This window comes from Chaetodon auriga, chromosome 4 (genome assembly GCF_051107435.1).
Source record: "Chaetodon auriga isolate fChaAug3 chromosome 4, fChaAug3.hap1, whole genome shotgun sequence".
NCBI lineage: Eukaryota > Metazoa > Chordata > Actinopteri > Chaetodontiformes > Chaetodontidae > Chaetodon > Chaetodon auriga.
The window spans coordinates 6,041,693-6,055,127 of record NC_135077.1 but is presented as its reverse complement, the minus strand read 5'-3'; the positions used below and the strand labels follow the sequence as shown (position 1 = coordinate 6,055,127).

Genomic DNA, 13,435 nt, shown 5'->3' with positions numbered 1-13,435 from the left:
AGCAGCACTCCGTCAAATGAATCTGGGGCTGAATAATCTGATGAAGTGGGACCTTGGTGACAGGGCCAGCATCCTCTTAAGGTGAAGGACACAAGAGTAACTTCTTGAGTCACTGGAGATTGTCTAAACTAGTGTGCAAAAGGATGAATGTCCAAAAGTAAATGTGACAAACTGTCTATTAACATTTCCTCGACATTAAAATCTGAGTGCCATGGCTTTAAGACCCAAACACTGTTCACAGTAATGCTTCACTTTGTGGGGCTGTAACTTTCTTGAAGTTTCCAGAAAAAATTGGTACTAATTAATTATAGTGGTGTTTTGTGGAGAGGTGTGGGGCTGTGTTTCCTGTGCTTCCTTGCTTGGCAGAGGCTGGGTGTGGTCTTCCAGGGAGCTGGGAGCTGCTCAGCTGGAGCTCATCTTAATCAGCACAGTATAAAGACCATTGACTGCTGAAGGCTCGTCGCCAGATTGTTTCCACTGCTGAGTGGTACTGTTGGCCAGTTACTGTTCTCACTGTCGTTACTTCATCCCGTTGACCTTTGAAACTCCAATGACACACGTTACTCCGAGACAAATTAGCATCTTAGCGGAGCACAGTTTGATGCTTGTTTTTTCTCGAATCCTGTTTTTTTACTTTTCTGTCAGTCTTTTTTTTTTTTTTTTGCATGCGTGTGGAGGGATGCATCTCTCTTTCTGTACGCGGTCTCCCTTTCCTCTGTGTGAAGGTGAGAGGGCAGAAGGAGCGCTGTGAGCTGGGAAGCAAAGTCAGTCAAGTGCAGCCGACTGTCATGTCTGCGGTCACAACTGTCACCTGCTGAGGCTCAACAATACTGGCAGCTTTTCCCTTCTGTCTCTCTACACTTTCAGACCGCTCTTCTTCATTTTCTTTCACTTTTAAAAACAGCCGTCGTGTCTTATCTCTGACGGTATATTGATGTTATTCAAAGTTATTTTGATTCTATTTTCTACATAAGGCAAGGCACACCTGACTTGTTTTGGTAACAGATAAAAACAAACCTGGAGCTCGTGTAGCATCTGACCCATTTCAAGACATCTACAGAGCTAGAGTATCTAAGATGACTAGATATTTCTGCTGCTGCTATTTTTGACGGACAGACCATCATCACCATCATCACGATGATCAGGTTTTCAGTCGAGTTAAAGTTTTGGCAACAAAAATGAACCTGAGGCTAACAGAATCCTGATTGTCAGCTGAACTGTCAAAACACACCTATTTATGAATCCTACTCTGCCTCTGATTGGATTTCCCTGATAGTCACTGTGGGGCAGGTCACCGTGCAGCTCTGTTTCTCACTGTATTCACTAGCCCACTCCCACATCTACAGTCCAATCACATCTCCAACCACTGTAATGAAACCTCAATATATTCCGTTTATATTCAGAAATACATCAAATGGCTGAAGCTGAAGACGCTCATACCTCCGTTTAACTGTGATTTTGAAGGCACCCATATTTGACAGAACCAGACGGTGGCTGTTTCATGTCCAGCACAGGCGGACTGTGCACTGGTAGCTGGAGAGATGCCAGTTCACCACCTGGGCACTGTGCCCTTGAGCAAGGCACTTAACTCCTAACTGCTCACGGTGCCTCACCATGTGGCTGCCTATCACTTTGTAACATTTACACACAGTAACTGTATGTCTATGTGTCTACTGAGTGCATGTGCATTTTGGGTCTGTGTGTGTGTGTAACAATAACAATGGAGTTAAAAACTGATATATTCTATATTCAATCTTCTTTACCAGGGTTGACAAAGTGTCATCCCTCAGTGACCATTTTTGGTGTAAGAACTAATTCTGTTCAGTTCACAAATAAGCAAATAGTAAAACTTGTGATGTCAGTGACAATGTATTTTATTACATTTTTTTAATTTATATACATCATTTCGAGAAGTTGTACATTTTTAAATGTCCCCTAATTTTCCCAGACTTTCCACGGACGAGAAAATAAGTTGTCCTTTTTTGTGTCTCGTCTGAGTAACTACCTTGTTGTTCCCTTTAATGGTGCCATTGTGCTGTCTTAGCCTAACAGAAGAACTGCACCGTTATCCCGTCCAAACACACACACACACACACACACACACACGCACACACACAGAGTCCTCTGGAGAGGGATTTGATTTCTTGGCCTCTCTTCTTTCGTTCCATTCCCTAAACTCTGCAGGATAAAGGAATCAATTCCTCCTTATCAGTCCAGTCACATCACATTTCCTTATCTATGCAGAGGCTGTACACTAAAAAGGATTGAAGGGCCCCAATCAGCAACAAAGCTGTGGAGCAGCGACACTGCAGTGTGGTGGGAGGAGAGCTGAGAGCAGTTTTAGTATGCGACTCCCCTCGTCAGTTAGATTGATGACGGCAAAACGAAGCAATGAGGGAAAACAAATATCAGGGATGGACGGATGGAGATAAGTTACACAGTGTTTGTAATGATGCTGCAGAGGAAAAAAAGAGGAAGAGACGAGAGCAGAGGAGAAAGGAGAGGAGTGCGGTAGTTTTGTCCAGTCCAGTTTCTCCCTGTGGGTAGAGGCAGTGGATTGTGACTGACTCATTACAGTCATGCAGATCTCTGCTTCATTACTGGCCTCTGGTCACAGCCTGGACAGAGACTGTGGTGCACAGTTTCAAAATGTCCTCAGAAGGATACAAAGATGAGTAACCCCCCAAGCTCCTCTGAGGATAAGTAAGACTGCAGATCAGAGTTGGGATTCTGGCATCTCTTCCAACGTGCACGCATATATTAACGTTTGCTAACAGCATACATGCTGGCGTGCTTTCTGTGTACCTGGAGGATTAAACCGTACAGCCACTAGGAAGAACATCAGGGCCAAATCCTCTCTGACCTGCACTGAAATTTCTTCCTGAAGAACCTCAGATTTTGGACGAGGTGTTCATCGCTGCATCTTGTGGACAAGTATTGATCATTTCTAAGGAACATTCAAGCGCTGAAACGTTTAGTAGAATAACTGATTAGTTGATCAACAGGAAATGAATCCCCTAATGATCAATGATAAGTGATTAATAGAGTAAACAATCGATTAATCAAGAAGATAAATACAGATTAATTGATAATTAAACAAGCAGCACGTTAGGCAACTATCAATGTGTATTTAAAAGCAAATGTATTCCCAGCACTCACAAATATCACCTTTTTAGTCGATATGGCAATTTTTAGATTGCAAACTGATTCATGGTCAGGAAACGTTGAGCATTTATGATGCAACATTACCGTTCATTTGGAGTTTCTGGCCACCTGATGCTGTCTCTTTCAGCTCTGTTTTTGGTCTCCACCAACTCTTGAGGGAAATATTTGGCTCTTTAGCTGCTACATGCTGCACTATGTTCACCCACTAATCGCTAACTTTGTCTGTCTGCAGCTGGGCAGGTAGCGTACCGTAGATTTTTGTTGCTAAAACAACTGCCTGCTATGTTTGGAAAAGATGGCTTTGAGAACCAGAGTGAACCAAAAGCAGCAAAGCAGTAGCCGGACAGCTTAACAATGGGCTGAAAATCATCATGGGTTGTGAAAAGGCAAGGGAGATTCAGGTGATACTTTCCACTGTCACACTGTTTTCACACTGTTGTAAAGTAAAGAAGCTCTGTCCTCATGATGACCTTGTATCACTCGACTAAAGGCAGCACCAGGTGAGTCTCAACCCTGCTGTTACACACATCCTGACTGCAGCTCTCTTCTAACAGCACAGTCTAATAGCTGCAGTACTCCTCCACCAAAATGACAGCAGGTGATGAAAGTTAAACAGCACCGCCTTTCGAATGTGTGTGTGTGTGTATGTGCAGGAAACACTATAAAGACCATGACAGCTTAGTCAGCTGCCGGGAGGTGCCCGAGGGCGTCGCCACATAGACAAACTCACAAATTTGGACACACACACACACACACACACACACAAACACACAGTCAAAACATGTGTTGTCTCTCTGACGAACACACATGGGAGCGCCTCAGGTGGCACTCCCAAAACCTTCCCAAAGCTGAAATACCTTTGAGAATGAGTTTTATGTCAGATGAACATCAGATGCTGTTACGTAGACTCAGACTGTGTCGCGTGCCTTTGTTCGTCACAGTGTTGGCCAGTCAAGCTTGTCGGTCACTTCATAAGTCTTAAAATCGACAACACCTCATCAGAGATCCACAGACCCCTGAATGGGTTGTGCCATGGCTACAGCGGTGACTGACGCTTCCTGTTCTGATGCTGCCCTCAGCCAAGCCTAAACCATGATGAGCTAACAAAAGCTTAAACATGGGAAATCTGTTGCAGCGGAAAAAAAGTACCCAAACTGAGCAGCAACCAAAATGTAGTTCAAGCACTTTAGAAAGTATATTTACACCAAGCAGCAGTTGGTGACAACAACCACATTAAACAAGTAAAATCCTGGAAAAGCTTGCTTTTGGGTCACAGAATGATGGTGTAAAGACTAGTCCTACTTTAAATACACTGAGGCTACAGTGTAGGGATGGCGGCTGTCAAGCAAAGTTAAATGTCATAGAGAGAGAGCAGAAGTGAGGGACTGCTCCATTAGACAAAATGAAAAACACTGTGAAATCACTTGCCCCTTTTCTCTTTGGTATTCTCTAAAAGGCTCCTGCAAAGATTTAATATTTTGCTCTCATCGCACCAGGGAAGTAGCAACATTGAAGCACAGATATCCTGACTTTTGGTCCCCAATGTGAGCCGAGCACCAAAAACACTGAACCCTACAGGTCCCATGATGCAACCGGAGAGCATCAAAGAGAGAACAAAACACTGAAAGAGAAAAAAAGAGGGAACCAAAAAAGACCACTGACAGGTTGTCAGAGGGGGTATCTGTCTCCTCTGCTAATTATTTGTCATTTGCATTGAGCAGATGAGGCCGAGCACGAGGGGAAGGCGAGCTGTCGTTTAACTAATACTGTCTGACAGACATCTTAGGGAGCCTGAGCAGCGAGGGAGACCGCCTGGGAGGAATCAGTGTGCCATCTTTCATAGACACGTGCGGAAACTCACTAACAAACGCAAAGAACACTCACTGAGACAAACGCACACACTCGCTCTATCTCTGCATCGAACCCCAGCAGCAGCGCAGTCATCCTTCATCTGTCCTCCACCCCTGGCAGCGCCCACAAGCTGCCACACAGCCAAGGATCCAGTAACGAGTCCGTTAACATCCGCAGACACGAGACTTCCAACCATATGGCTCATACAGATCCCAGTGATACACAAGATGCACAAGAGCAGAGAGACATGCTGTTTAGCCAGTGTTATGGCCAAATTCATTATTAGAAAACACATTTTTTTCTCTTGGAAATGTCATGAGATGCTCAGATTGCCTCGTCCCAATCGTTCACCGACAGCTTTCTCCAAACAGCAACTGCCAAATCAAAGCTTGACATATGGTTTACATGGGTCCTAGACAGAGGGACTCAGTATACGAAAGTGAAAGTGTAAGGAATGGATTAAACTGCACTTTTCTGTGGAGCCCATCAGCACCGTTTTGATTAAAGTCTTATCTCACTCTGATTGTTTACAGCTTTGTTAAATGCGTAAATGCAATTAGAGACTGATTAGGGTATGACTGGGCGGCTGTAGCTCAGGAGGTAGAGCGGTCGTCTGCCAATCGGGACGTTGGTGGTTCGATCCCTGGCCTCGGCAGTCCACATACCGAAGTGTCCTTGGGCAAGATACTGAACCCCTAAACTGCCCTCGATGCTGCGCCATCGGAGTATGAATTCACATGTACGTCGCTTTGGATATGCCTATGACTAATTGGATATGCCAAATGACTAGTTGTAATTGTAATTCGCAAAACTGTCTCTTATCTAAAACTAAGTATATTGATGCTGTTGTTGAGACACATTGGGTATAAAATATTCAGACGATCTGATGCACAGAGCTGTCTGTTATGTTAAATGTTTGCTTTCTGTCTGATGAGTGTTATTTTGTCAAGTTTGAATGAAGTGTGTTTTATAAAATGAGTTTTTGGGAACGTCTGGTGGCTTTGGCAACAGTGATAGCAGCTATTTCTGGTTAAACAAAAAGGATCTTACTTATCTAACAAAAAGGTCTTTCTCTGTCGGGATCCTTTCCACGTTGTTGTCAGATACACGCAGTCTGTGCCAGTCTGTGGCAAAAACAAGCACTTTTAGTGGATGTACATCGACCGTGCCCAAACGCCCAGAGGGATTACATTGCAGCCTGTTTGCTGCAGGACTCTCACGAAATACTGGACCAATTTCAAAAACTCTTGTCCACATTGGTCACTTCGACCAAAATACATGGGAGAATAGGGTCCATAAACACAAAAACATCTGACATGAACTTCTCGCTTTGTCCCAGACATCGAAATCTTTCAGCACATGTGGACCGGCATCAACAGAAACCCCGATGTGAAAACCAAAAATCTTCACACTCTTGTGCTGAGGCGTCAATCAGGGCTGGAGATTAGAGAGAAGGCTTTATTTTAGAAGTCTATATGTTAGAGAGATTGTCTTTCACTGTGGTATCCAAACTTCCCTTTCAGTAGTCATGCTCTTTCATGTAGACATGGATCTGGGGATTAAATCTATTCTTATGTATTCTCCAGGATTAACTTGTCAAAAAAGTACATCTCAGAAATCACAAAAAGCTCTTTTTTTCCCATCATTTTCAGCACAGCGCCAGTAAGATGATTTCTCATGTGTCTCGGTCTTCCTCTCTCTCTCTGTCTGCCCTCTTTTCTCTCTCTGTGCCATGAAAGACACATTTTTTGTCTCTTTTCTGACACTGCACTGATTTATGGACAAACCCAGGCAGAGGGTGAAACTTGAAATTAAAGCTGAGGGAAACCTCAGACGAATAACTGAAACGATCAGCCTGAGACGTCTATCTGTCCTGACACAGCATGGGATGAGTGTTTCTAACACTGCACTGTATGATCATTACCACCCAGTGACGAGTATGAACAAGATTATATCAAACCGAGTCATGGCAAAAGGGGATTTTGTGCAAACGTGTGTGTTTATCATGGACGTGTCTTTATCCATATGTATGTCTGTCTGTGTGTACATGCATTTATTGCATAACAGCTCTGCATGCATATGGGTCAGAGGCAGTTGATCAGCATAATGGTGGTGACAGCATGAAAACACGAAGAGGATTTACACTGGAGGACGGTTATGGGGACTCAGAGAGAGAAGCAGGGTCCGGGAGGGAGGTAGTGTTGTTGTTATTGTGGCCTTTGCTGAGCTGTGTGTATGAATGTGTACGTATTGGTTTGTGATCATCCACTCTCCTTTTTCTGCCGTAGCAGTGGGAGATGGATCTGCAGAAAGGCAAACTACCCAGGAAGATAACTCCTCCTTTGATTTTATGTACTTATTGTGGCCAGTTTCTTTCGACCCTGTGGAACAGGTAGGGATTAAATATCTTGCTCAAGGACACTTGAGCATGTACGTACTCGTAGGGAACTGAACCTGGCCTCCTTGGATGGATTGACTAACCGCCAGTTAATCCTGCAGCCGACACACTCCTCAGTGCATCAGGTGCAAATTACACTTTTGGCTCATTTGCCAAACATTGTTGACATAGAAAAAAAAATTAGCAGAGAATATTAAAAGTTTCAAATAAAAATGATTCTCCTTGAATAAGAGTGAGCAGACTGAGGCCTGGATCAGACTACACGATTTTTGACGATGGTCACCGTGTCAGATCTAACCATCACAGCGCCATAAACTCTGGCCGTGTCTCGGTCAGGTGACTGGCAAGACTACACGTATGACCCCGATCGATCACAGCTTGTCTTATTTCACGCGGGAGTTCAGATGTCATCGCGGAGGTGGGTGAAGCAACTGTCAATCAAACTGACAGAAGCGTTGGGTGTGATGCTGGCGGTCTTGTGAGAAATGGTTGTGGATGCTCTATAACATTAAAAGCAAATTCAAGAGGCGGCGTAAACCCATCCAGTCATTATTTATACATCTACTTGGTAGCATCCGGATAACTAAAACAGGTACAGTGAGTTTGACGTACAGTCATTTTATTTCCATAGTTATTAAGGAGCAGGCTTGGCTGTGTTTGCCGCATCAAACAGGTTACTTTAATGTTTGATCTGGAATTAGTAATGATAAGCATATCCCTGCAGGTAAGACAGGAGATAATGTTATAACCGCACAGCAGCTACTCGCCAGGTTGATGAAGAGCTTCGTCGGCCATGACAAAATCGTCTCAAAATTGGGCGAGAATCGCGTAGTCTGAACCAGGCATTAGAGCTTTAATACACGCAAAACTTGATCGTTTGGTCTGTTTGGACCCATGCTGTCCTGTGGATCTCTGTGCAATGCGTACCAGTGATAACCAGAGTGTGTGGGACTCCCGCCTCGTTGAGCATTCGTTGGATGTGGTTGTTGTAGAGAGTGAGCGCCTGTCCTTTCCCGCTCTGTGGGTTCACCAGCAGCATCATCCGGCACGGGCGAGACAACTCGCTCATCAACACTCCTACAGAGAGAGACACAAGACAAATCATGGACGACTGCAATGAAAAGAGAAAGCACAAAAGGGCAGATCAACTAATCACGTCGTAAAATTTCAGAACGGGTCTTCGTCTGCAAGCAGAACTCGAGACATGTTGATTCTGATCTTGAAACTTCTGCTCTTTTTTCAATAGCATTAAAATAATTAAAAACACTTAGGACTCACCCAAAATACTTGTTAGTAAAATATGCAGAACAGAATCAATTTAGGAGAAATAATAGTAAACAATAAGGTCACCTCCCCACAATCCAAACCCCTATCAAACCCCCTATCTACCCCCTATCATACGACACTGTACCCTGAGAAGATGATGTTTGTCTGCCTTTCTTCAGACCATGTGGACTGACAGCACAGTGAATGGACAGATTCTGTTCTGAGGTTGTTTCCTCACAGTGTGAATCTAACAATAGCTTACTGTTCAGCTTTAGAAACTTGAACCTCAAACATTTATTTTCATTCCCCGTCTCAATCGTACTTTTGGATTAATATATTTAGATGCAAACATGCACAACTACAAGTAATTAATTTTCCTTTCATCTCGCTGCACTGCTGTGAAAGCCTGTCTTCAGTCTTCAGTCTTTGCCATGCCTGTGTGTGCATGGCAAAGACTCACGAAATCAAGTTTGTCCAGTACAACAAGATTAAGTTTATCTGATACTTTATATTCCCTTATCTCAAAAACTAATTTACTTTTCCACCGTGTTTGAAGTTTCTGCAAGAGTATAAAGACAAACAGGTGTCTTAAGTGCATGTAAATGTCCTGAGTGTTGGATGGGCCGGTAACGCAAGAGCAGTGGAGCAGGAATGGCACAGGGGAATCTGTGTACTGGGATATTTGGAGATTAAAAATGGAAAAAGTAGAGTCTACACACTAGATAATGCACCCCTAAAAACACATTCCTATATTGTTGGTGTTGTGTTCAATGTACTCAGTTACGTGCTGCCTAATCCTCTGTGTTATTATTACCTTACAGTATATTAAATCCTTTTTGATTGGGATTTTGCTTTACTAATCTGACATTGCTTGCATCTAAAGATGGATGAGTTCAGAAGTAGCAGCCTCTTTGGTAAATTTTTAACTGCAGGGTTGATGCAAATGAGTGTTCAAAATATCTTGGGGATCAAACAGATTTCTGAGGGTTTACACGGGGTTACACAGATCTTCCATTACACAGATCCCCCATCTTTTTACAACGCTCTGAAGATTACGATCTCTCAGAGGCGCAGCATGGGGCTGAAGAAGGGAGGAAGCTGGTTTTGGCCTTCTGTCCTACAGCATCTGAGGAGGATTAATTAAGTACTGCAGAAGACCGTGCTTTGCCAAAATTCTATTTATTATTCGATATGTGAGAGGAGACAGGGAACACGAAGGAGAAATACGGATACGATGGACATCAGAGTCGGCCGATAAAACTGTGCTCATAATAAACTAGTAGTTCTGAGTGGGAGGTGATAGGGAAGATAGGGAAGTGGATGGTATCTCACATGTTACACTATGGAGAAATTCTTTACCTCACTACAAATTTGGAGCAAGTTGCTATCAATTTTCTCTCCTTTTCCGCCTTCTCCCTTAAAAAAAAAAAAATGTTTCTTTAACGTCTCAGCTGGGAAATAAGTTAAATAAAAGGAGAGAGAGTGTGACAGGAAGCTGTCATTGCGGGTAGGTACACAAAATCCTCTCTGCTGTACAAACAGCACACTCCAGTGTGTCTCACACACACACACACACACACACACACACACACACACACACACACACACACACACACACACACACACACACACACGACAAACCATTTCAGTGAAGCAGCCTCATAGGCAAAAAGCCTGCAGTGAGATTCCTCTCACTTTGTATTGCAGGATTTTTCTTTAAAGATCAAAGCATGTTGAGCGTGGAGGGAGGCGAACCATCCAAACAAGTCTGACAGCTGATAAATGAGTAAGGATGGGCGGAAACAGCTGAGGTGCACATGCTCCAGGGATAGGCACATCTAACTGGTTCAAAACCTAATTGGCTGGGTTGGTTTTAATGGATACCATACTTCCAGCTGAGTCACACAACTGGAATGCAGCGTAACAGGTTAGAAAAATGTTCACACATTAACGCACCTTAACCTTTCCTTGCTCACCTGTGTCACTGGAGGCTGACCTGACTCATCGGTCTTCCAGGCTTTTTGTTCACTGATAATCCTGAATGTAACTGCAGGCTGCATTCATTTACTTCGTTTATTAGGAACACCAAACCAAAACTAATGACGTCTGACACAACGGCCATGAAATAAATCCTACCTTCAGCCGTTCTAGCAAGGTGCTGATTTAACGTTATCAATATTTTGGAGGATGTAGTTTGTGGTGCTGTTGAACTGTGCTGCATTGTACTGAGAGGTGCTTCTAATCTTAATCTAGCCTCATTGATGACATGTGATGACATGCCTGATTACAAGTTAGCAGTATTGTGCTGCAGTAAAAACGAAATTGTACTACATGTCAACGTGACAAAGTGCAGTAAAATGTCCGTGTACAGGAAGGTTAGATATATGTGTCAGAATGCTTTTTAACTGCATAACAAAAATGTACATTTCCTGTATCGTTATGACAGGTTTATAAAGGCACCACCGCTTCCTCTGTAGGATGAGTATTTGGATGGCGCCATTTCAAAATCACAACGACTGGACTCCTGCGGGAAAGCCACACAAGTGCCCTCATGAATCAGCTGGCATGACAGCTGGCACTGAAGGCCCTGACCTTCCTGTCTGTTTGCCCCAACACCCACGCAGACCTTGTTGGCTAAATCCAACCCCATGCCACTTCCTGTGTGCCACCCCTCCCCTTCTCAAAACATTCCTCAGGGCACTATCTATCTACCCGTCTCTGTCTGTCCACGCTCTGGGTTTCCTCCTCCATGATTAGCTCGCCTGGAGCCACGTCATGGCACGGAGCCAAAGTGTGACTTACATTTAATAAGGCACGTTAAAATCTACAGAAACATGTGTAAACGTATACTTTACAAACCTCCCCAATGTATACATAGACATTATCCGCCATGATGGACATCCTGCAGTGGACTTCTGATGAAAATGCAGGTTATTGAGGAATGGTGGTGAATGACAACAGATGATGTGCCTGGTTTGTTTGGATAGGGAGGGTGTAGTCCTGATGATATAAGTTGCTGCTCATGAGCATATTAAGTCAAACACACTTATTTTTGTCCAAAATGATGACCAACAGTGATGACATAATGGCATAATGACCTAGACTAAACAATCTCAGAAAAAAGTAAATGACTGTCTGGGATGAAGTGATAAAAGGGATGACGGGACTGAAGCAACCTAACTGAATCATCATCCTCACAATACAGCAGCCAAGATGAAAGAGATGAAAAACAACAGAGCCCTGCATCTCGACTGCGTTCACTTGATCTGTGATTACAGACGTCTCATCTGCGCCCCTCAAACCGAGAGCATGGGAAGTATCCCAGATCTTAATGGAATAATCACTACTGAGGTATTCGCTATAGGAAATGACAGCCTAAATGAAAGGGAACAACCCAGGAGCCGGAAAAAACACATTTTCCGGCGAGGTTCCCTATAATAGCTATGGTATCTGGGTGCATATAGAGTCTGAGAATAGCAAACTTTCTTAGCTTTGTCTGACATTCAGTGTACATTCAGCAGTAAGTCAGCTTCTATTGACCAGACACAGAGATGAAGGTTCAACTATAAACAAACTGCAAAGAAGGTTGTGTTCTGTTCTCAGCACCATGAAACAAGACACATTTGCATATTTGTTTGCATTTCTGTTTTTTAAAGGTATAATATAGCTGCATTTCTATTTGCTGAAATACAGACGTTTTACATGAAATGGGACGAAGGCAAACACTACTCAGCATATTGCATCTTCATTATGCAAACGCATATAATTATCCACGACCTTACATGGTCACTGTCTCAATAAAAAGCACCACTGCTGCTTGACGACTCACACTGACTCACTGTGATGACCTGTGCATACATCAGTCAGCCATGCTGGTGTCTCACTCAGCTTTCTCTAAATCAGCTCCCCATCAGCGGTGAAGCATGACGAAGCTTCGGCCGTCTGTGATTAAGGAATGAGGTAGCGGTCTTGATAAAATAATGCCAGGCTTCATCACGCTTAGCTGGGCCCACACCGTGCCAATCAGCCAGCATAAATTTGCAAGTCAGATGGGACCAGTCCCACTCTGTCCAGATTTGGTGTCATTGGGGATTTCAAGGCAGAGGAAAGACATCAGGACACATTCTGATTTATGTCTGGAAGAGCATTTCATTCGTAGGAAAAGACGATGCCCTTATTCAGTGTTCAAGTCAAATTACTCACATCATGATTACAAGTCCCCCACAAACCTATCTCTCAATGAATGGAATTAACTACAGATGTGTTGCTGGCAACATGGCTGCAAAGCCACCATGAATCATGACTGCACCTAAATAAAATCCAACGTTCACACAAATATGACTAATCCACACTTGTTTGAGGTATGAGGACATGGGTGACTGTCAATAGTTTCGCACTATTCCACTGATCTGCAGATGGTAGACTCATTCCAGGAAATGCAGAAATGTGAGGAGGGAGACTGGAAAATAATACAAAAATGCAGGATAACCATTTTCTTTGCTTTGGTAAAGGAATGCATTCAAAACATCCGTTAGACCTCAAAGATACACGTGTTCTGTTAGTAACATTATCTAATTAAGATTATTTCAACCTTGTGACTACAAGGCTTTCACAATCTTGGAACAATCCTTGAACACTCCCAGATCAGAACAATGAGAGGTAACAGTTCCTCCCATTCTGTCGACACTGCTGAAAGCACCATTGAAAAGCGTCCTACCTCATGTTAGCGTGATCAATCAGTAACAGTGAACACAA

The 13,435-nt window shown here is 43.4% G+C and overlaps 1 protein-coding gene across 1 annotated transcript in view; it reads right to left on the bottom strand.

The window, feature by feature from the left end:
* The window catches only part of LOC143318862 (sphingosine kinase 1-like), a 35,584-nt gene that overhangs the window by 12,789 nt on the left and 9,360 nt on the right, over nt 1–13,435 (bottom strand). The window contains exon 2 of the mRNA XM_076727357.1: nt 8,342–8,491. Within this exon, the coding sequence (XP_076583472.1) occupies nt 8,342–8,491 (150 nt within the window). The remainder of the gene's footprint in view (nt 1–8,341; nt 8,492–13,435) is intronic.